The following is a 25,121-nucleotide window of genomic DNA, read 5'->3' as shown; positions in this document are numbered from 1 at the left end:
TGGTTCCCCAAGGCTTTTTTCCTATACATCTGTTGTGTGATTCAACACTGTCCAGTCCTTCAAAGAAAAGAGATAGGAGGCACCCATGTTTCTCAATGTCTTGCCTCACTGAATGAAACTGATCTGTTTTAAAGATATACTCTAAAACAGTGTTTTTCAACCTTGGCAACTTTAAGACGTGTGGACTTCAACTTCCAGAATTCCCCAGCCAGCATTCTGGGAATTGAAGTCCATGCATCTTAAAGTTGCCAAGGTTGAGAAACACTGCTCTAAAAGATTCATCCTGGACAAAAAAGCTACAAAGCAAGTTTAACTTGTAACTGAAATGAACAGCTACTGTAGCACTTAAATCTTTTTTGTTGTTTATTTGTTTAGTCGCTTCCGACTCTTTGTGACTCCATGGACCAGCCCACGCCAGAGCTTCCTGTCGGTCGTCAACACCCCCAGCTCCCACAGGGACGAGTCCGTCACCTCTAGAATATCATCCATCCATCTTGCCCTTGGTCGGCCCCTCTTCCTTTTGCCTTCCACTCTCCCTAGCATCAACATCTTCTCCAGGGTGTCCTGTCTTCTCATTATGTGGCCAAAGTATTTCAGTTTGGCCTTTAATATCGTTCCCTCAAGTGAGCAGTCTGGCTTAATTTCCTGGAGGATGGACTGGTTTGATCTTCTTGCAGTCCAAGGCACTCTCAGAATTTTCCTCCAACACCACAGTTCAAAAGCATCGATCTTCCTTCGCTCAGCCTTCCTTATGGTCCAGCTCTCGCAGCCATATGTTACTACGGGGAACACCATTGCTTTAACTATGCGGGCCTTTGTTGTCAGTGTGATGTCGCTGCTCTTAACTATTTTATCGAGATTTGTCATTGCTCTTCTCCCAAGGATTAAGTGTCTTCTGATTTCCTGACTGCAGTCAGCATCTGCAGTAATCTTTGCACCTAGGAATACTAAGTTTTTCACTGCTTCTACATTTTCTCCCTCTATTTGCCAGTTATCAATCAAGCTGGTTGCCATAATCTTGGTTCTTTTGAGGTTTAGCTGCAAGCCAGCTTTTGCACTTTCTTCTTTCACCTTTATCATAAGGCTCCTCAGTTCCTCTTCACTTTCAGTCATCAAAGTGGTATCATCTGCATATCTGAGATTGTTAATGTTTCCCCCAGCGATTTTAACTCCAGCCTTGGATTCCTCAAGCCCAGCATGTCACATGATGTGTTCTGCATACAAGTTGAATAGGTAGGGTGAGAGTATACAGCCCTGCCCTACTTTCCCAATCTTAAACCAGTCCGTTGTTCCGTGGTCTGTTCTTACTGTCGCTACCTGGTCATTATACAGATTCTTCAGGAGGCATACAAGATGACTTGGTATCCCCATACCACTAAGAGCTTGCCACAATTTGTTATGGTCCACACAGTCAAAGGCTTTAGAATAGTCAATAAAACAGAAATAGATGTTTTTCTGAAACTCCCTGGCTTTTTCCATTATCCAGCGGATATTGGCAATTTGGTCTCTAGTTCCTCTGCCTTTTCTAAACCCAGCTTGTACATCTGGCAATTCTCGCTCCATGAACTGCTGAAGTCTACCTTGCAGGATCTTGAGCATTACCTTACTGGCATGTGAAATGAGTGCCACTGTTCAATAGTTTGAACATTCTTTCGTGTTCCCCTTTTTTGGTATGGGGATATAAGTTGATTTTTTCCAGTCTGATGGCCATTCTTGTGTTTTCCAAATTTGCTGGCATATAGCATGCATTACCTTGACAGCATCATCTTGCAAGATTTTGAACAGTTCAGCTGGGATGCCGTCGTCTCCTGCTGCCTTATTAGCAATGCTTCTTAAGGCCCACTCAACCTCACTCTTCAGGATGTCTGGCTCAAGCTCACTGACCACACCGTCAAAGCTATCCCCGATATTGTTATCCTTCCTATACAGGTCTTCTGTATATTCTTGCCACCTTTTCTTGATCTCTTCTTCTTCTGTTAGGTCCTTGCCATCTTTGTTTTTGATCATACCCATTTTTGCCTGGAATTTACTTCTGATGGTTCTAATTTTCTGGAAGAGGTCTCTTGTCCTTCCTATTCTATTGTCTTCTTCCACTTCCGCGCATTGCTTGTTTAAAAATAATTCCTTATCTCTTCTGGCTAACCTCTGGAATTTTGCATTTAATTGGGCATATCTCCCCCTATCACTGTTGCCTTTTGCTTTCCTTCTTTCTTGGGCTACTTCTAGTGTCTCAGCAGACAGCCATTTTGCCTTCTTGGTTTTCTCTTTCTTTGGGATGTATTTTGTTGCCGCCTCCTGAACAATGCTGCGAACTTCTGTCCAGAGTTCTTCTGGGACCCTATCTACTAAGTCCAGTCCCTTAAATCTATTCTTCACCTCCACTGCATATTCCTTAGGAATATTAGTGAGCTCATATCTAGCTGATCTGTGGGTCTTCCCTAATCTCTTTAGTCTGATCCTAAATTGTGCAAGAAGTTCGTGATCGGAACTACAGTCAGCTCCAGGTCTTGTTTTTACCGACTGTATAGATGTCCGCCACCTTTGGCTGCAAAGGATGTATTCAATCTGATTTCGGTGTTGTCCATCTGGTGAAGTCCATGTATAAAGCCGTCTCTTAGGTTGTTGGAAGAGAGTGTTTGTTATGCAGAGTGAATTGTCTTGGCAAAATTCTATCAGCCTATGTCCTGCTTCGTTTTGTTCTCCCAGGCCATACTTACCTGTAATTCCAGGTGTCATTTGACTGCCCACCTTAGCATTCCAGTCTCCTGTGATGAAAATAACATCTCTTTTAGGCGTGTTGTCCAGTAGGTGCTGCAGATCCTCATAGAACTGCTCTACTTCAGCTTCTTCAGCATTTGTGGTTGGGGCGTATATTTGGATCACTGTGATGTTAGATGGCTTGCCCTGAATTCAAATTGAGATCATTCTGTCGTTTTTTGGATTGCATCCAAGCACTGCTTTCGCCACTTTACTATTAATTATGAAGGCTACTCCAAAAAATGGAGACAACAGAAGTACTTTTTTTCAACATTACTATTTAAAAAACAAGGCTTTATGCTTGTTTTTCAGTAAAAATAAAAAGTAGCCTGAAGGGTTTTTATCACTGTCACGAAGGTAACTACATTTTCTTGTGTGACAGTCTGGCTTTAAGCCTTCCTTCATTTTTTCTTTTAATAAAGGACTTTTACAAAAAAGAGAAGTTGCTTATTGGGAATACAAAAAAATATATATTGAAACAAGAAAAAACTCTTCTGGAAGTTCTCTTTACAATGTTGCTAAGTATATATATATAGAATATATATAAAAGAAATACATCACTTTTTCAGTATCTCTCCTAAGAAACTAATTGCGGAGGGTAGAGAGGGCCAAGGGAGAAGTTATTAGCAGTGAATTTATAATTTTACTGTTATTTTTATAATAATAGTAGTAATAATGACAGAGTTGTTCTTTGCTGTTGGTTCATTTAGAAGGAGGTACCACTTGAGCCAGTAGTAAAGTCAGTAAACAAAAATTTTACTGAAATAGTTCAATAACACAGATATGGGATTTTTGTTTTAAGTGTAAAGCTAATGTCATACATGAGAAAAATGGACAGAACTCTTCTCCTCCCCCCCCAGACTAATATGGATACAATAAATATGGAGTTGTACATAACTGAATCTGTACAAACAAACTTCGCCCCACAGCCATAAAAATTTACATTTAACAGTGCAACATATAATTTAATCATTTCATTTGACATAAGATTTTGTTTTACTTACGAAACAAAAGTAACTACTCAGGTTTAATATACATATAATATATATTTTTGACAATCTGTACAGTTTTCTAAACATAAAACACAAAAAAGGCACAATTGTCTATACAACATGTACAAAAAATGGCCGGAGCTGACAAGAAACAACAATTATTGGTCAAGAGTTCATGATTGCACAAAGATTAGTAATGAGTTTGTGTCAGAAAATATGTGCTTTAAGTAAAAGGGAGGTTTGCAAAGAAACCTAGTAAGTGTTACCTTAAAAAAACACACGCACAAAACAAAACACGCGCGCCCCCACACACAACCCAACATGGAACCAGAACACCCTAGGTTGCAATTACTAGTCTGTCCTCATCATCACTGCTGCCATCGCTTAAGTCCACCTTCGGCAGCATTTTTGGCCGATGGAATTCTTTATCCTGAGGGACCGTCTGATGTCCGGGGCAACTGGATAAAATGTCCGAATTCACCTTTGCAGGAGGCTCTGACCCAGAAGCCTGTCCCACCTGAACAGAACTAATATTGCACTTTGGTTTTATGGGACTCTCCAAGTCAGGGTTTTCAGAGTCCAGTTTATCCAGGCTGTCATGCTGTTGGTATTCCCTCGCAGGAGCCGCTTCCAGTAGATTTTTGATGCTGTACCGCTTGTCGACGGGTGCCTTCTGAGGAGATAGAGCACTGGCAGTCTGAGCAGGGTCCAGAGTAACTAAGCTCCCAGAACCCTGATCTGGGAACGTTTCACAAGTGTTATTCTTGGAGGCTGGTGGTTCTACTATCCCCTGATCATCTGCAGTCCTGGGGCTCACTGGAGGAACTAAAGCTGGCAGTGCTATGTTTAATATTTGCAGGCCCGGAATGTGTGCCTGAGGGCTAGTGTTGCTCTGAGAGGAAGGGTTTGCAGTCAGCACTTGTAACCCTACGGCATTGAGCGTTAATCCTGAATGATGTATCTGCGGAGCAATGCTGGTGCCAGCCAGGCCCAAGATATTCACTGTTTCCATGCTCAGAGATGGAAGGGGCTGCAGGGCTGGTGCACTCAGACTCTGGATGCCTGGCACATTAATTTGGCCTATAGGGATACAGGGAACCACACTGTTCACTTCTGCAACGCCAAGGTGATTTGCAGTGCCAGAGACTGCACAGGCTGGATCGCCAAAAGCACTTGTAGTTCGGTGGATCACGCTAACAGCAGGAATAGTGAGCTGTACTGGCCCAGCTGGAATGGGTAAAAAAGTAGAGTATGTGGCCAAGCCAGCAGGTACCACATGGATCCCCCCCACTGGAACCACTCCATAGGGACTCTTGGTTTGTTGTTGAGAATGCAAGGGGAGGTGGCTAAACAGATGAGTCTGAGGAGGTGCTAATTTCATGGTTTGTTGATGTTCCCCATGCTTTTGCTCTTGGATTTCCACAAAAGGGGATGCTATTGAAGGGACGGCAACTGTAGTTTGTGTACTTCGGTCTAGGGGTACAGAAGGAAGTCTTGTAGAAGCTGTGCTCTGCACAAGAAAAGAGAAAGCAAGAGAAAGGCAATTATGTTAATAACTGTGAAGTATGCATCTCCTAGTTCCTTCTTAGGCTGAAATGCATGGAATTTGATTCAGTTGAGAGACCTGGGTTTCACTTTTTTGATGTTTTAGACTAAAAACATGAGTGGAGTTCCTGGTCACTTTGTTTCAAATTAATTCTGAGAAGCCCAAAATATCCTCTCTGTTTCTATACTTGACACATGTCAAGAACTCTAAGTATTCTAATTTCTTAATGAAAAAGTTACAGCATTAATTAGGACATATTATTTCATCTGAAGAATTATTCAGGCCATATGGCCGTGCAGTGATGTTAAAAATAATCTTATGATATTTTCCACAGGTACCAGTGGCAACATCTGTCAAGATTCCAGCACTGTTTAGGTTTTCAAAAACCAAAGCAATCACAACATGAGCACTTCAGTTAAATTCCTCTCTCTGCTGATGTGATTTAAATGAAGTTGGCTTCTCTACAGGCAGCTCCACATCCAAGGTGGAAAGTGTCATGGAACTGAGCAGAACAACTGCCCAATGCTATCTGAACCTGAAAATCAGATTTTAACATTTTAATGTTAAAATCAGGCCAAATGGGGATTAATAATGGGCCTGATAATCAACTTAATCAACAACAACAACAACTATTTTATTTATTAAATTTAGAAGCCATCTGATTTCAGAACAACTCTGAGCAGCTTACACTTAAAAAAATAGAAAACATTAAGAAAAAGGATCATGTGCATCCAGGCAAACCACATTCCATAAACATAATCAAAGGTGCGGTGCTCTACAACCACCCTACCATAAAGCCTTGGAGAACAGCCAAGTTACAGAACATCATCAGAGTGGGAACCACATAGATCTCTGGAGGAATATTATTCCAGAGGGCAGGTACTACAACAGTGAAGGCATGTTTCCTGGGTCCCAATAGATGGCATTGTTTGATTGAGGGGACTTGAAATGCACCAATTCTGGCTGATATTACCAGATGAGTAAAAACAATGGGAGACAGACAGTCCGTCAAATAAACTGGCCCTGTGCCATGAAGGGCATTATAGGTGATAATCAGCACCTTGAATTGCACCCAAATAGCCTTGTTTAAAGCATCTTACTAAAAAGGGGTTATTAGCAACCGGATGACAGATTTTTTGTATTCACAGTCCAAAGAAGGCTTCTTAAGAAGGACCTGCAAGATTTGTTATCTTAAAAAGGGCAGCCAAACACATGTCTAGGTGAGTTGAAGAGGTGCTTAATCTTTCAAAATGCTGTTAAAACCCAAAATGGACAAAAATCAAGAAAATAGGGGTTGACTAATTCCTCCAACACAGTGGCCATATCTGTTAATATGTTTTCTACTACAGATTAAGGTTACTACGGTAACTAATCATTTTGGCCGGGTGAAGAGGTTGAATTTAATTGTCTCCTTTTCACGTGTTAATGGTTGCATTGCCTAAGGGAGGAACTTGCCTGAACTTGTTTTAGTTTCAGTTTCCCTTCTGTGTACGCTTGCAGGGAGTATGCAGCTGAGAGACATCTCTCAGCAAACAGCCTTTAAATATGTTTGTTTTCTGTAAATAAAATTATTTTTATAAAAATGCCTGGTGTGTGACTTTTCTGATCTCTCCTGGGCCAAATGCTTTCTAGCACTCTGCCAACAGGTTATGAGCCCAGTAAGCAGCCCAGTAAAACCCAGAGAGAATAGAGAGATCAGCTCCACATCTCATGCACAATGTAAAGGCAGGTAGCAAAGACCTGTGAAGATTTTCTTTGGAGCCACCTGGAGATTTTCCAGCAAATATTGTGAATCAAAAGACATGATTGCTGATATTTTAACCAAACCTCTTGCTGTACCAAGACACAAAGAGTTAACAAAGAAAATTGTTTTGCATCTTATTCTGTAGTATAAAAAGGGGAATGTTATTATGTTTTCTACTACAGATTAAGGTTACTATGGTAACTAATCATTTTGGCCGGGTGAAGAGGTTGAATTTAATTGTCCCCTTTTCACGTGTTAATGGTTGCATTGCCTAAGGGAGGAACTTGCCTGAACTTGTTTTAGTTTCAGTTTCCCTTCTGTGTAGGCTTGCAGGGAGTATGCAGCTGAGAGACATCTCTCCTCTCAGCAAACAGCCTTTAAATAAGTTTGTTTTCTGTAAATAAAATTATTTTATAGAAATGCCTGGTGTGTGACTTTTCTGATCTCTCCTGGGCCAAATGCTTTCTAGCACTCTGCCAACAATATCCTCAGTCCACAATAACTGAATCTGATGTAAAGTCGGACTAGAAAGCTTGCTATTATTATCAGTGTCACAAAAGAAGCAAAGTAATGAATTTTTGAGACTCTAATCACAATTACAATGAATCTTACAGCAACATCTTTTCAGCTCCTTCTGAAAACCAGGGAGCTAACTGGGCTTATGTTGCAGGAGAAAGTGTTTGGCAAATATGTCTTTGGTCCTCTCTAGTACACCATTCCATAGTTAGACATAAACACCAGTGATGATCAAAGCATTTGGAATTCTTCAGATTGGTCTTAATTGGTCCACTAACTGCACAAAGAACCTATTTCTACTTTAACCTATAACAGAAATGAAGGCACCTCCCTTATTCCCCCAATTCAAATCACCCACATCCAGGAAGTAGAATATAGCAAGTCCAGAGTATGATATGCAAACTCCTCAGCTGGACCCCACAAAGCAACTCTAATGTGAATACTGAAACTGTAGGATTCTCCAATCCTACACATCCAAATTCCTCAACTAGGTTTGACAGAGAAACTGGAAACAAGATTTTATGTACACCTGATGGATATAACTTGATAACATCCACTCTCGTCAGTTCAGCCATTAGGGTAATGATGCAAATTATATCAGTGTAACATTTTCAAAAATAAATCCCATACATTTCATTGCATCAAAGGCCCATAACATGCAGTCTAATCCTCCAATTTTGCAGTGACTCATTTTCAAACAGTGGAAGTGTTTTTTCTAAATGCCCACATCAGCACGCTTATGATCTACGTCAAAGAAAAATCTAATTTTGCCAATAAAACAATAAGCACTGCCTGCTTTCCCTGCAATAAATTCTGGAATTAAAAAAACTTTCCTCTTACCTTCAAAGTTGCTGTAGTACTACTAGAAGGACTGGTGCTTCCTAAAACTTCTTCTGTACCTGGGAAGTCCACACACATCTGATGACACGGTGACCTATGAAGTGTTTCTGAAGGGACAGTAGGCTCTGTGCTTGTTGCTCTGTCTTGCATGTTTTCTTTTTTTGCTTCTCTGGAAACAGCTGCTACCAGTGGCCCTGAGTTCCTGCAGTCCGACTGCACTGTACTAAGTACCGTCATTTTTGTGAGAAGTGCTTTTGGCAGGCCATCCACAGAGTCTATGTGAACCCCAGCAAAACAGTCTGCAACTCTAATTTCTTCATCAGCACTCGAAGTCTCGTGAGAAGCATTTCTTGAGGGGTGATGCTGTGGACTGGCTGAAACAGAGGGAGTAGCAGATAAAACTGATTCAGCTTGGCTATCTTCATCATCATCTTCATTATCATTGTCTTCCTCCTCTGGCCCATCTGAATCCTCTGCATCAAATCCAGACCTTTCGTAATTTAGCCGTTGTTTTTCACCTATGAAAGAGAACAAAATTAAATTCTCCTCTAACAGCCCAGCAATTCAAGGAGACTCTTTCCACTGCATTTACTTTCCTTTTCTGAACATTACTTCATGCAAGTAGATGGAAGTACATTCAAAAATCCTTGGAAAATATGAAACCTCCCCCTGCCCCATCCAAAAGGTAGCATGTTGGATAGAAGGACTTTAGAACGGTTGATTCCGTAACTTGTGGAAGGTATGCCTGTGCTGTTCATGGTAGAAGCATTCCAACTTCTTTTCAAGGGGGAGCATTCAGACATGCAACATATCCCCCTCGGATACAGTACATCACATTTCAGTTTTAATCAACCAACCATTTGTGGGCTGACTAAGGCATTCCTAAGATTCTAACAAAGCCCTATGAAAGGAAAGTTTACCCAGTGTAACAGACAGATAGCCACTAGTCTTTTTAATGGTTTTCAGAGGGGTAGCCATGGTAGTCTTTTTCAATACAACAAGAAAGAAACTTGTGCTATTTTTAAAAATCCAGCAAATTTACTCCTTCATTGGCTTTTTCTTATTTATTCTATTTGATTTTTACTCTACTTTTTCACTCAAGGATCATGGTCTGTTTCATCAGATTTATGGAGAATGCTCCTGTGAGAGGGCTGAAGAGGTATTATACAATACTTGGAAGCTTTTTATTAGAGCAATGCAGCGCTTTGCATACAAAGACCAAAAGATGCTTTAGAGCACACAGGGGCACGAATGCAGACCTCTCTGCAATCCCTTAAACCACATGTGTGTTTTCCTGCGATTGGGCATGCAAGCATAGCATAGCATAGCATACCTAGCTCACTGTTGGTGTTAAATTAACTTCAGCAGTATAAGAAGAGAGCAGGCTATATTATAGTTAAAAATTTGTACAGTAATTTTATAATTATTATAGTAGTGCTGGAGGAGGAGGAGGAGGAGGAATAATCATAATCATCGTCATAATCATAATAGCTGGCGTGTGACAGTCTATGCTCTCAAAATTCCTAATAGTTTTATCACTTAAAAATAAATTTTAAAAAAGAGAAGTAAGCAAGCTCTTAACATTTGTTCTTTACAGCTATCAAGTTTATGGTCACATGACAGAAAGCCATTAGCTTGCTCTCTGATGCAGAGAGATCATAAATATGAATACAGTCAAGCCATAGTTCAATACTTTTTAATCAATTTTTTTCAACTGAATTTATGAAATTTAATAGCAATTTACTCTGCATGGTCTATTGTGTGGAGGGAAACTAACAGAATATTATCACTATTAATATAACAACTCAAATCTAGTTTGTGTGTTGTTTAGCCTTTGATTATAAATGATAGAAATCATGCATTTTTACATCCTGTCCCCCCGTAATCTTTTAAATCAAAATCTTGTTTTATCTATTGGGAAAGGGAACTGGAAGAACCTTGTATTCTTCTAAACCATCAACCCTGCAGCACACATTACTACTGTGTTTTTCTTCCCTTCTTTCCTCCTCAAGGTCACTCCTGTAACAAGACTTGGGTGGAGTATATGAGAAGAGCAGGGAAACTTCTATAGCATAAATGAAATTTACTTGTATGATGCTGGATACAACAGCTTAATTAAAGATATAGATTCAGTTACAGTTACAGTTCCCAACTTGTATGTGCCACCTACATGTTTACTAAATACCATCTAATGTACATGTAAGCATTAGGTGTGGATGGATCCTACACTAAGTCAGGTTGATATTGAGGGATTTCAGACATCTCCAAATCAATGTTGGACTCCTAGAAATTAACTAAATTTGCTAGTGACTCAGAATTCAGAATGACTAACGTGTATGTTTTTGCCCAATTTCTCCACATGAGTGGGGAAAGAAAATGTAGTTTTGCAGTTAAACTAGGCAGGCTACATAAAGGCACTGAATCTGTTCATAGGGAATCTGGCAGGCATAATCAAGAGAGTCAACTTATTTAATCCAGTAAGTTCTTCCATTGTCAAGAAATAATGCCATTTGCTAATAGATTGCTATTCCTGAAAATCTTATCCAATTTTGTCTCATTTTTTTTAAAGTTGGGTTTCCATTATAGTCGGAGGTTTAGATTCAGGCCTTGGATCAAATGAGTATGGGATGAAGAGGGCCATTTTTGGAAATACCCAATCATCATGGACCAAAGTGAAATTTGTGGTATATGCACATTTTTAATAGCAGTTGCTTATCAATCTATGCTAGTAACAAAGAACATGGATATGTCATTCTATTTTAAGGGACCGTAATATTCTAAATATCTTTCAAGATAAAATGTAGAAAATAGGTTCTTTTGAATTTGAAAGAACGTAAAGGTCCAAGAGCAGTACAAGAGAGTCCACTATCATAACATGCATGCTTCTCTTTCTCTCTCATTTATACACTGCCTTTGCCCTGAGAGCTCAAGACATGACCTATGGGGAGGGTCTCTCTCCTAATTTGTGAGGTTAGTTGGCTAAGAGAAAGAGTGACTGAACCAAAATCACCAAGTAAACTCTATGGTCAAACTGGGATTTGAACCTTGTGGGTCCAAATCCAACACATTATCCATTACATTACACTTGCTCTTCTTGGGGAGGACAACTAGCAATATTGTAATAAACAATGCCGTTTGTTAAATTCTCTGTGATGAAGCTGGGAGAAGTAGTATAGATTCCATACAACGGAGGAACTACTGTTGATTTTTCTCAATTTCATTCTGAAACTCTGAATCGTATGAAATTATATTTATTAATACAAACATTTAATAATACAAATAATCAAGAAACAGTTGAGTTTCAGAATAAAGATTATTCTCTACATGCTCCAGTATGTTTTTTTGTTCTTTATTCGTTTAGTCGCTTCCGACTCTTCGTGACTTCATGGACCAGCCCACGCCAGAGTTTCCTGTCGGTCATCAACACCCCCAGCTCCCCCAGGGATGAGTCCGTCACCTCTAGAATATCATCCATCCACATCTTGCCCTTGGTCGGCCCCTCTTCCTTTTGCCTTCCACTCTCCCTAGCATCAGCATCTTCTCCAGGCTGTCCTGTCTTCTCATGATGTGGCCAAAGTATTTCAGTTTTGCCTTTAATATCATTCCCTCCAGTGAGCAGTCTGGCTTTATTTCCTGGAGGATGGACTGGTTTGATCTTCTTGCAGTCCAAGGCACTCTCAGAATTCTCCTCCAACACCACAGTTCAAAAGCATCGATCTTCCTTCTCTCAGCCTTCCTTTTGGTCCAGCTCTCGCAGCCATATGTTACTACGGGGAACACCATTGCTTTAACTATGCGGACCTTTGTTGTCAGTGTGATGTCTCTGCTCTTAACTATTTTATCAAGATTGGTCATTGCTCTTCTCCCAAGGATTAAGCGTCTTCTGATTTCCTGACTGCAGTCAGCATCTGCAGTAATCTTCACATCTAGAAATACAAAGTCTTTCACTGCTTCTACATTTTCTCCCTCTATTTGCCAGTTATCAATCAAGCTGGTTGCCATAATCTTGGTTTTTTTGAGGTTTAGCTGCAAGCCAGCTTTTCCACTTTCTTCTTTCACCTTCATCATAAGGCTCCTCAGTTCCTCTTTGCTTTCAGCCATCAAAGTGGTATCATCTGCATATCTGAGATTGTTAATGTTTCCTCCAGCGATTTTAACTCCAGCCTTGGATTCCCCAAGCCCAGCTTGTCGCATGATGTGTTCTGCGTACAAGTTGAATAGGTAGGGTGAGAGAATACAGCCCTGCCGTACTCCTTTCCCAATCTTAAACCAGTCCGTTGTTCCGTGGTCTGTTCTTACCGTTGCTACTTGGTCGTTATACAGATTCTTCAGGAGGCATACAAGATGACTTGGTATCCCCATACCACTAAGAACTTGCCACAATTTGTTATGGTCCACAAAGTCAAAGGCTTTAGAATGGGTCAATAAAACAGCAATAGATGTTTTTCTGGAACTCCCTGGCTTTTTCCATTATCCAGCGGATATTGGCAATTTGGTCTCTAGTTCTTCTGCCTTTTCTAAACCCAGCTTGTACATCTGGCAATTCTCTCTCCATGAATTGCTGAAGTCTACCTTGCAGGATCTTGAGCATTACCATACTGGCATGTGAAATGAGTGCCACTGTTCGATAGTTTGAACATTCTTTCATGTTTCCCTTTTTTGGTATGGGGATATAAGTTGATTTTTTCCAGTCTGATGGCCATTCTTGTGTTTTCCAAATTTGCTGGCATATAGCATGCATTACCTTGACAGCATCATCTTGCAAGATTTTGAACAGTTCAGCTGGGATGCCATCGTCTCCTGCTGCCTTGCTATTAGCAATGCTTCTTAAGACCCATTCAACCTCACTCTTCAGGATGTCTGGCTCTAGCTCCCTGACCGCACCGTCAAAGCTATCCCCGATATTGTTATCCTTCCTATACAGGTCTTCTGTATGTTCTTGCCACCTTTTCTTGATCTCTTCTTCTTCTGTTAGGTCCTTGCCATCTTTGTTTTTGATCATTCCCATTTTTTCCTGGAATTTACCTCCGATGTTTCTAATTTTCTAGAAGAGGTCTCTTGTCCTTCCTATTCTATTGTCTTCATCCACTTCCACGCATTGCTTGTTTAAAAATAATTCCTTATCTCTTCTGGCTAACCTCTGTAATTTTGCATTTAATTGGGCATATCTCCCCCTATCACTGTTGCCTTTTGCTTTCCTTCTTTCTTGGGCTACTTCTAGTGTCTCAGCAGACAGCCATTTTGCCTTCTTGGTTTTCTCTTTCTTTGGGATGTATTTTGTTGCCGCCTCCTGAACAATGCTGCGAACTTCTGTCCATAGTTCTTCCGGGACCCTATCTACTGAGTCCAGTCCCTTAAATCTATTCTTCACCTTCACTGCATATTCCTTAGGAATATTAGTGAGCTCATATCTAGCTGATCTATGGGTCTTCCCTAATCTCTTTAATCTGATCCTAAATTGTGCAATAAGAAGTTCGTGATCTGAACTACAGTCAGCTCCAGGTCTTGTTTTTACTGACTGTATAGATGTCTGCCACCTTTGGCTGCAAAGGATGTATTCAATCTGATTTCGGTGTTGTTCATCTGGTGAAGTCCATGTATAAAGCCGTCTCTTAGGTTGTTGGAAGAGAGTGTTTGTTATGCAGAGTGAGTTCTCTTGGCAAAATTCTATCAGCCTATGTCCTGCTTTGTTTTGTTCTCCCAGGCCATGCTTACCTGTAATTCCAGGTGTCATTTGAATGCCCACCTTAGCATTCCAGTCTCCCGTGATGAAAATAGCATCTCTTTTAGGCTTGTTGTCCAGTAGGTGCTGCAGATCCTCATAGAACTGCTCTACTTCAGCTTCTTCAGCATCTGTGGTTGGGGCGTATATTTGGATCACTGTGATGTTAGATGGCTTGCCCTGAATTCAAACTGAGATCATTCTATCGTCTTTTGGATTGTATCTGAGCTTTGCTTTAGCCACTTTACTATTAATTATGAAGGCTACTCCATTTCTTCTGTGGTCCTCTTGTTCACAGTAGTAGGTCTGGTGGTCATTTGATGTGAAGTGGCCCATTCCAGTCCATTTCAGTTCACTGACGCCCAGAATGTCTATCTTTAATCTTGACATCTCACCAATAACCACATCCAATTTGCCCTGGCTCATAGATCTTACATTCCAGGTTCCAATGGTGTGTTGATCCTTAGAACATCGGATTCGCCATTCACCACCAGCACCGTCGGCCGCTAGCCGTCCTTTCGGCTTTGAGCTAGCTGCGTCATCACATCCGGGGCTAGTTGAACTCATCCTCTGTTCCTCCCCAGTAGCATTTTGACCACCTTCCGACCTGGGGGTCTCATCTTCCGATGGTATACCGACATATCTCTGGTTGTACTGATCCATTGAGTTTTCACGGCAAGAATACTGGGGTGGGTTGCCATTACCTTCCCCAGGGATCGCATTTAGTCTGACCTCTCTGTCATGACCTTCCCGTCTTGGGTGGCCCTTCACGGTTTAGCTCATGGCATCATTGAGGTGCTCAAGCTCCAGCACCATGACAAGGTAACGATCCTTTGCTGAAGGCTCCAGTATGAGTAACAACAAATAAAAGATGCTTATCTTGCTAAAGATGTTATCACTAAGGTCTGAAAGCAGCTACTAATAATGTGGTTGGAAGCCTTTTCTTCCCTTTTTCCTAATAAAATACTTCTTAGGAGCTGCACTAAAAGGCTTTCTTAATATCATCAACTAATGTTAAACATTAGAGTTGGTGGTAGTGATAAATGTTAAAGAAATAATATAAAATTGAATACTGTATTTTACCTAATTTTTTTCTATTTGGAATTGGCATACTGTAGTTCTATTCTACCAAGTTATTTGCATAACCTCCCTAAATTATACCATATGCACAACACATTAACGATGATGAAGGCACCTTCAGAAACAGCAACTCACCACCTATAGCAATGATAGCAAATTCAAACCCTTTTCTTATGGGACATAAAGCTATAGAGAAAGTACAAATATAGTAATACCCAATTTAAATAAATGTAAATAACATTAAATTTCTATACATGGACTTGTATATGAAAACCTTTGTGATGGAAAGGTTTTCTTATAGCCTGTATTAGGTTTTCACAGTGAGAATCCCTCTCCGTGCAAAAAAGATGTTTCTATACCAATAGGCATTTGTAACTATCACGATTTTAGTTTCACATGTTTCCTCACTTAAATTTTAAAAGTCTGCAAATTTGAATTATATTTATATCTGTTTTATTTTTATTTTCTTTCTTTCTAACACCGATATCCACTGGGGAAGCTTATATTGGGAACAATGTAAAAGCACCAGAGATTAAAAAGGCTTTGATGCTTATCCTGAAATGATATGGCTTACTAACTGTCAAGCTCCTTTTCATAAAAGTAATTTAAAGTATTATTCAAACAGTTCCCTAATGTTGGAGGATCTCTCATCATTAACCATAAGGCAGAAAATCTACGGATTTTGTCATATAATCTTGGTGGGAAACTGCCTCATAAATTATGCTGCAACCTTCTGCAGAAGTTAAAATAGTATGAATCTTTGCTAGGTATTCACGAATATATTTGTATAAAATTAAAATCCTGGAGAAGAGTCACATTTTAAATGTTTCTGAGGAACAGATCAACTCTTTAGGAAACTGTGAGTGACGTGAAACTAGTCCTGAACATATTTTTATGGAAATTCCATCAAATTCAACAGAACTTTCTTCCAAGCAAATGAATTTGGGATTGGGCATTTGTTATCTAAATGGAATGCGCAATGAAAACTTGGGCAAGCACTGTGAAAAATGATATGCCTAAGTTGTACTATATCACGCTGAATGGTTCACCTGATCTGACAGCTTAGCTCAGAAGCCAGCATTCCAAACATATTAACCTTGTATTTTGGGTGGGAAGAACATTCTTTAGATCAGATGAAAGATGCAAGGGTGATTTGAAACATAAAAGGGAAACTAAGTGGTATTCACTAATACCCAAATGATAGTGAATCTGAAACCAGAAAACACTGCCACAATCTACCGAACCTGCTGTTGTAGATCCTCTAATCATTAATGAGCAAGTCTCACAAAACCAAATTGAAAATATATAATAACTATGATAGAAACTCCACAAATTCTTATTGACCAATAATAGCTTTTCCAACAAATACATTCTGGTTCCTCCTTTCACTAAAAAACTGTCCAATCTCCAAAATTATTATTCTGTTTTAAGATATAGGAAAACCAAATAAGAGACATTCAAGAATGAAGAGGAGCTAATAGGGTGGGTTAAATTTCTATCTGAGCATTAACCTTAAGGTTTACCTGTGAATTCTTATGCAACAGATAACAAATAATGAAAAGGGCTAGGACAAATTCCATACGTTTAACAGAATAACAGTCTGTTGGCTGCAGAATAAAAGCCAAAAGCCATTCCTTGGCATATTATGGGAGGGCACTACCTATGATATGAGAATCCCACTGGCCAGGTTGAGACACACAGTGCATATTTTACTGAACAGGATACTCTCCAGTTTTTAAAGATTGCCTGATTTTCATTACATTGTACAATCTTATATTTTTAAATCTCAGAATTCAGGGGTCTTCCCAGTTCCAAATATAACAGCTAATGGAATACATACATACATACATCCTATGGCACTTACTTTAGATAATAAATACTTACATGAAAGAATATCATACAGTGGGGGTGGAGTTTTCTAACCTATTATTCTCTTGCTAGGTTCATTATGTATTAAAAGTTACCTTCTTTTAAAAAAAGAGAATATTCAAAACTTTTAATTAATAAACTAAAAAATTTCAACCTAGTGATTGTGGGTGGCTAAGAACACATAAAAACATAAAATAGAGCAGAGATGAGATTGGTTTATTACTGCATCTTTGTACGTCCAAAATAATGGAAAGGAAAGATGGGGTAGGATTCATCATTCCTGTAATAATGGCTTGGGCCTTTTCACTGATTTTTGGATTTCTCACTTTGACAGGTAGCAATTTGAATTTCAGTGTTATGAGTGTTCTCAGCTGCTATATCTGTTGTTTTTAATTTCTATGGTTTTTATTGGTTGTACTCTGTTTTAATTGTTAGCTGTCCAGAATCATGTTTATGAGATGGGCAGCCATATAAATTTATTAAATAAATAAATAAATCTCAAGCTCTAGCTTTGCAGCCATATATTTCATTCTTTTCCAGGGAATCACAATCCTGTCGTGTCCTTGTCAGGTCATTTTGCAGAATGCATAGGCTAAGCCTTGATATCTGCTGGTGGACTGTGGACAATGGGTACATCTGTCTGAGATTTGGCTATGTAGATTAATGCATTCAGATCTAAATATTTGATATACTTACCAAAGTGCAGTATTTCATATTCTACACAGTAGCTTTCCCCAGCCTGGTATCCCTTCCATAACTGTCGAACGGTATAACCTTTGGAATTTTGTGAGTTGACAACCAGTTGAAGAGCATCAGGTTGGCAAAGTTGTAGAGTCATGACCAATGTACAACAATTGCACCAACTGAATATAATGGAATAGCATAGAGCAGTCTTCTAATCCCAGCACCATCCATATGTACTGAATTACATCCACCATCAAATGTTAGAATTTATAGTCCAATATATTATATTAAGCTCATCCAAGCTGGGAAAGGTTGCTTTAGATTCTAATTCACAGGGTCTACTTAAACAATAATTCTATCTCCCCATTTGAATCTCTGTGTGAATTTTGCAATTTATATGTGTCTTCTTTCCCCAGACTCCTAATTGAATTTATTATATAATACCTCAGTTGATGGAGGCATCCTCTATCTAATATGCTCAATGCTATGACTTAGATTAGGATCTCAAAATAATCATTGTTTAGATCAGTCACAATTAAACTGGAATTTAATTCCATTTTAAGTGGATTTAATTTATTCACGTTTCATTAAATGAAGGCTTGTGAGATTTCAAAACCCTTTTCCCAATCTTATCACTTCGAGAAATTTGGTGAGTGAATAGAAGTTCAGAAGTATACCAGGGTGCACATGAACCCTGAATGGCTTGGATATGACCCCCAGAGACTGTACAAGGTATCCAAAATGCTTCTTTCATGAAAGTAACTGAAAGGTTTTAGCAGAGAAAGGGAAATATTTAAGGGGAAAAATATTACAACCATGAATATACAATTAAAATTTTAAGAATTATGAAAACCTTTACCATAGTCTTCTATATCTTGATCATCTATTAACCCGACTGAGACTCCCAAATCCATACACTTTTTGCTATGCGCTTTGGACTTCATATGTTTTGTCAAATTTCCTAAAAGAAAAATCAAAACAAAACCAATAATGCATTGTTTTACTCTTAAAAATGAATGCATAGCAGCACAGGATCATGACAGTAAGCATGCCAGTCATCACATGTTTCATGTGGGGCATGATGTTGTGGTATGTGATAGCTTTCCAATAAATTAGAGGAAATTATAGGAAGTCAATAAATTACTTTTGCTCCCAAGGATTTTAACACCATTTTTTTTTATGCACCTAGACCAGCCTTTCTCAACCCTTTGACCCTGGAGGAAACCTTAAAATATTTTTCAGGCCTCGGGGGGAACTCCTACATATTCAGGCTCAAATATAGGCCAGAAGTTACAAAATTATTATATTCGTTTCATATGTACGCCTATATGTATGCATTAACAGTGTTCTTGAACTAAAAATAAAGAATGAAACTTATCTCTTTAATGTGAAGTTGCCTGAATTTGAAATAATTTTTTAAATAAATCATGATCTCCCAGGGAACCCCTAGTGACCTCTCATGGAACCCTGGTTGAGAAACCCTGTCCTAGACTAAGCAAAATAAGATTGGGCTTACTAAATATAAAAGTGGATAAGAAGACAATGGCAAACTATTTCTACATTGTTGCCAAGAAAACTATATAAGTATATCTGTGAAGTCACCAAGAGTTTAGCTTGATTTGAAGGAGACTTTTAAAGGAAAGTAACCAAGACAGTGCTGATTTTATGAAATTTGCCATTCCATTCACATTTTTTGCCGTACTTCCTCTTGTATGATAATTAGATTTATCCAAATTTGCAACAAGCCTTGTCATAATTAAAAGAACCAATTTTATAATACCATGCAATGGTTTTTCTTCTGTAGTTACATAAAATTTGAACTTTATATTTGCATTGCCTTTAATTAAAATAAGCAATAAAATAAAGCAACGAGGAAGCAGAATTATGCCAAAGCTTTGATGTGAATGTCATCTCACTTTTATATAAATTATAAAAAGTTAATTTATTTTTTAAATATCTAGACTTATGGCAGAACAAATAGACATAGCATGCCTCCAAAACAGTGCCTGTTAAATTTGTTCAGTTTATTCAGACTTAGAACAATGAGGTTTAATTCAGTATTTTGGGTGCACAAATGGAATAAAAATGTTCTGTCATTTTTCTTATAAACTCCTTACGAAAAGCAGAAGGAGCAGTAGCTTACCCAAATCAGCACAATTATATTTTTCAATTCTGAGCGAAGCCTGGATTAATTGCAAGAATTAAAATTGCAAAATCAGTATCATTCTAGGATACGTCTGCCTGACAAATGCCTGTACTGCGATTATATACAGGATGTGTTGTCAGAAGAGGCAGGTACCTTCTGCACCCAAAATTCCTCCTGGGTATTTTGGCAGGCAAGGCGACCACTATTAGTACTCAGTAACAGACATGGAACATTATAAATTGTTCTGAATTTCTCATAGCTTTATAGCAACTTTCCAAATCTTGCTTTGAAGCAACAATTTTAAAAAATATGAAAACCTTTATAGTCTATGTAGTTTGTCATTTATACAGTCTATGTAGTTTATAGAAAGTCTTCTATACGTTTATCATCTATTCAGTTAAGTCTGATGTGTCAAGCCAGAGAAGCACCTGCTGATAGTCTGGAGATGAGGAGGACCCAAAACAATAATGCACGAACAAGTTAACTACCTTTAGTCTTGAAGGAGAAATTGCAGTAATTGCAATGATACGGACGGACATCTGTGTGTGTGCGAATATGTTTCTTCAACATACTGGGCTTTTTACAGCGTATCCCACATTCTTCACATATATATTTTCCTCTTCCTCTCCCGCGAACATAGACATATTCTTCATTTGATTTATATCTAATTTAAGTGAGAGAGAAAAATGATCTAATACGAGCAATAGAATTATGGGCATCAACATTATGCATGGTATTTGAAAAACACTTGAAATAGACATCAGCTCATTTACTCTCCTGTTTTAACGTTTTAAAAGCTAATTTTTTAAATTATAGTTTGAAAGCCTGAGAACTGCAGCCCAGCACCACAGTCTGGTAAGAAAAGAAAAAGAAAAACTTGGGAGTGCCAGGAAACATACTAGAGCAGAGTTTTTCAAAGCTGGCAACTTTAAGATGTGTGGACTTCAACTCCCAGAATTCCCCAGCCAGTGTACTGGGAGTTGAACTCTACGCATCTAAAAGTTGCCAACTTTGAAAAACACTGTCCTAGAGTATTTGAGGGGAAAGCACAGGAAGCTGTTTTGCTAGCAAGTTTTGTGTGTAGATGTATGTTGGTGTGTGTGTGTGTGTTTTTCCTGGACATCACAGTTTATTTTCAATGAAATGAATAGTTTGTTATGGGGGCAATATATGATTTTGAACACTGAAATCAGATTTCTCTACTGTTCAGTTACCTGCTTCTGAACTTCATCGCTCTTGCCTTCTGTGAAATTGATACTGATGTAGAAAACTGTGGTATCAGAAGTGTGGTCTTGTGCTCTGGAGTTAGACCTTTTATTTTACTTTTCACTAAGTTTCAACCTCATGAATTTGCTTTCTAGTAAATTCACGTCTTGTGACTTGATGTACCCATAACAACTGTGAGAAACCCACAACATATTCAAACTTACAAATGTGCCTACTAGGCTACAAAAGACTCAGATGCCTATCATTTAAGTTCTACTCCAAAAGCTGTTCAACCAATTTGCTAGAAATTGTGCTAAAAGAGCAGAATGACACAGCATATCAGATGTTCTGCTGGCTAGATGTTTAACAAGCTCTAAAGCAGTCTTCCCAATATGCTAGTCTTGTGTTCCCACACATTCCCAGCCACTATAGACCCCTCTGGGATTTCTAAGTGCCATGGGCCTAATATAATTCATACTGAGCAACTGGGTGATGATACTAATTTAAAACAATAGGACTGTGGATTCATGGAATGTGGTTTAGGGTTAACCATGGGGTTATCAACCCATTTTATGGGTTACATAGAAGTGATTTATGTAATTTCAACCGTATGCAAATATTTCTACATGTGACATCTACGGTGCGTAACAACAGATGTTATGTGTACAGTGCAATGTAGTATATCGCATGGGTGAATTCCCGACTTTTCCCGACAAAAATTGCATTATGCAAGCTTTCTGGAATGAAACAGTTATTTAAATTTGGGAAGGTCTGTATTTATACTGAACTTTGTTTGAAGAATTAAGCAAGAAAATGCAAGAACAGAAAAAAGGGGAAACAGAGTTAAGACTGTAAGTGCCAACTGAGACAAAAAGATAGCAAATAATTTAGAAAAACAGGATGCTAGACCTACCAAATTACCAAAACCATTAAATTAAAACCTAGCAATAACCTCTCAGCCTAATCATATTCCCCACAATGCATACAATTCTATTTCACAAAACCAGAGGGTGGAATAATCAGATTTCAGTTCAAAATAATCAATAAAAAGTTACAGCGCTTTTAGAACAAAAGCACTCACCCTCCATCAAATATTTTAACTCTTCGTGGCTCACTTTTGGCTGTGTTCTCAATATCTTGATCAGTACTTAGTTCAGAGTTTTCTTTATTGGTGAATTTCCTTGCTGCCTTTTGTTTAACCAATGCTTGCTGAAAGAAATGTAAATGAAATTTCACTAGCAGATTAGTAATATTTGTTAATATACAAATAAAATCTACCACTTCAGGCAAAATTATTTTATCAGTAGGGCACAACTTAGTTCCATTTGTGCAGCTAATATTAACCAATTCAAAATGCATATAGATTTGTACAAATTGATTTTAAAATGCCTTGTTGGCATGACAGATAGATCCATCAATATCAGCTATCACTGCTTTCATAAGCAACACATAATTTCTCTAAGACTAGAAATAACGTTTAATTCAATTTATAGGATTGCCACCTAAGTAGATTTATCTAGGTAGAAACACCACTGATTACAATGCGACTGACTGTCAGAACCCACAATCAAAGAGTTGTTAGGATCTGTTGATTGTGTTCTCTGCCATTGAAGTAACAAATCTCAAGCTCCGGATTGGGGGGGGGGGAGTTGTTGAGAGTGAGAAGAAATCCAAGGTCGTACCAGCCAGACAGGAGTGGAATGCTGGACTGTTAAGGGAAAAGGGGGGGGAGTGTGGAGGAGCCTATGTGACATGCCTATGTGTCTCTTATCAGGTAGCTGTGTGAGAACTTTTTTAGTCGTGGCTTTTTGCTTAACATCTGTACACATCATCAATAAATCTGAAATCTGCATTTCATCTGGATGCATGAGTTAGAATTTTATTGAGTCAACTGTCAGAACTTTACATAAAGCCACAACTAAAAATCCTACAGCTTTACCCGAAGAATTCATCTCTGAGGAAAGCCAACATTCCCCTGTTCCATTTGGCTGAAATGGAAGAAACTGAGCGGGCCGAGTCAGAGAGGCCGATGGCAGAGGAGGAAGCAGTGGCCGGGACCTCGATAGCTACAAGAGCTCGAGGGAAAGTCAAGGAGAAGGGGGCCAAGCCGAAGGCTCGAAAGCTCCCAGCTGGCTGACCTCCCTCCCCAGATTCTGAGGAGCATGAGGGAAAGGAGCTCCTGCGTAAATCCAAGCCTGGCTGGACATTTAGGTTGGGAGATGGAATGGAGCAAATGCCAGTGAGATGGAGGTCTACTCAACAGGAAGTAAGGAGCTGAGACCTAATGACCGACCGGAGGCTAACAAGACTGGAGCATGAAATGCAGTCCGCGGCAACAATAGCCAGCTTGAAAGAGTCGGTGGACAGCCTAGTAAGTCATCTAACTCGATCAACACCAACCCAAGAGAGCGGTCCATCAGCAGCTGGGTCGGGGGATGAATTGGGAGAGTCAGGGCCTTCCCAAGAGGAGGGAGAGGAAGCGGCAGGGCCAGCTCCACCGACAGGTCGGCAGGCAAGGAGGTGCGTTTGGATCCAGCCAGGGTGAAGACCAAGGCGACATTCCAGGAGCCTGAAAGCATTCCATGACCTGAAGGTGAAGTTTGGAGGGGACCCGAATGAGTTGGTGTGCTTCCTGGTGCATGTGAGTTTATGGAGGAATTTGGGGACACTTTTCGTTCTGAGGGAGCAAAAGTTAGATACATGTCCACGCATCTGGAAGCAGAAGCCTCCAAATGGTTGGTAGATTTGAATGACACCAGGGCCCCAGAGCTGAGGAATTTTGATGACTTTACGACGGCTCTAAGAGACCGTTTGAAGACCCTTTCGCCCGGATAAAAGCTAAAGCCAGTCTACAGTTCCTGAGGCAAGGGAATCGGTCAGTGACGGAGTATGCTATGGAATTTAGAAGCCTAGCAGGGAATCTAATTGACTGGCCAGAGTCACTTAAGGTGGAATTTTTCCAGAATGGATTACAGCCTGACATCTTAGACCGATGCCTGGCCAGAGGCGAACCAGAGACCTTAAATGAATGGATTTGTCTGGCTGGGATGGTGGAGGCTCAGCAAATTCGCTTAAAGAAGCAACGACAGATTCAAGCGCCTATCAAGAAACCAGCCCTGTGGGGGAGCACAGCCCCAAGGGCGTCATTGAGAAGAACTTGGGATGAAGAAAAGGAACATTGATTGAAGGATTATGTTTTAAATGTAGGCAAAGAGGCCATCGAGCTGTGGATTGTTCCAGCCAACCCCCCACCCCATCGCCAAAGTCAAAGCCCAAGCCAACGAAGACTCCTGTCGCTAAGGGAAAAGCAGCAGTGGCCAGCAAAGCGCTGCAGCTGCTCATCAGTTCAGAGGCCTCTGAGGTGGATTCCTCAGATGAAACCCAGTCGCCGGCGGGAAACAAGTAAGGCCTGCCTTCATGGGTGCCAGCAAGCAGGCTGGACAGAAGGGGTACGACAGAGTGGTGGTGAGTGGAGATAATGGCATGGTGGTAGTGGGGGTGCAGTTAAGGACTCTAAAAAATAAATAAGAGCGTGGATTTAAATACACTGGTGGACTCAGGGTGTGCTAAATGTTTGATTCACCCTGCAATAGTAAATGGGCTGGGATTGAAAGTCCAGAAATTGAAGGAGCCTATAGTGTTTAACCAACTGGATGGCTCTGAGGCTACTGGGGGCCCTGCAATGTTCTGTACTGAGGAAGTGGAAATGAGAGTGGGCACCCATAATTGCAGCCATAGCTAATTATTCAATAATATTGGGAGTGCCTTGGGTGAAGGCTCACAACCCCAAGTAGATTGGGTGGCTGGAAACATTCAATCACCCAAAGATGGACTGTACACGGAAGAATTGGAGGAAGAAGCAAGGGAGACTGTCGGGTAATTGGCTGCAGTGTCAACAGAGGTGGAGAGGGTTGCAACAATTGATGAATTAATTCCCGAACCCTACCAGGATTTAAAGATGTTTGGAGAGGCTGAATGTCATCAACTACCACCCCCCCCCTCCCATCGAAAGACAGACT

The 25,121-nt window shown here is 39.8% G+C and overlaps 1 protein-coding gene across 1 annotated transcript in view; it reads right to left on the bottom strand.

Moving 5' to 3' along the window:
- Positions 1–3,492: 3,492 nt before the first annotated feature.
- Positions 3,493–25,121, bottom strand: part of HIVEP1 (HIVEP zinc finger 1) — a 99,845-nt gene continuing 78,216 nt past the window's right edge. Inside the window, exons 5-9 of the mRNA XM_063298896.1 lie at positions 22,184–22,311; positions 20,385–20,560; positions 18,610–18,711; positions 8,396–8,913; positions 3,493–5,259 (exon numbers count right to left, since the gene is read on the bottom strand). Coding sequence (XP_063154966.1) covers positions 4,087–5,259; positions 8,396–8,913; positions 18,610–18,711; positions 20,385–20,560; positions 22,184–22,311 — 2,097 coding nt within the window. The 3' untranslated portion in view covers positions 3,493–4,086. The remainder of the gene's footprint in view (positions 5,260–8,395; positions 8,914–18,609; positions 18,712–20,384; positions 20,561–22,183; positions 22,312–25,121) is intronic.

The sequence above is a fragment of the Candoia aspera genome, chromosome 3, assembly GCF_035149785.1.
Source record: "Candoia aspera isolate rCanAsp1 chromosome 3, rCanAsp1.hap2, whole genome shotgun sequence".
NCBI lineage: Eukaryota > Metazoa > Chordata > Lepidosauria > Squamata > Boidae > Candoia > Candoia aspera.
This window is presented reverse-complemented; position numbering and strand designations above follow the sequence as displayed.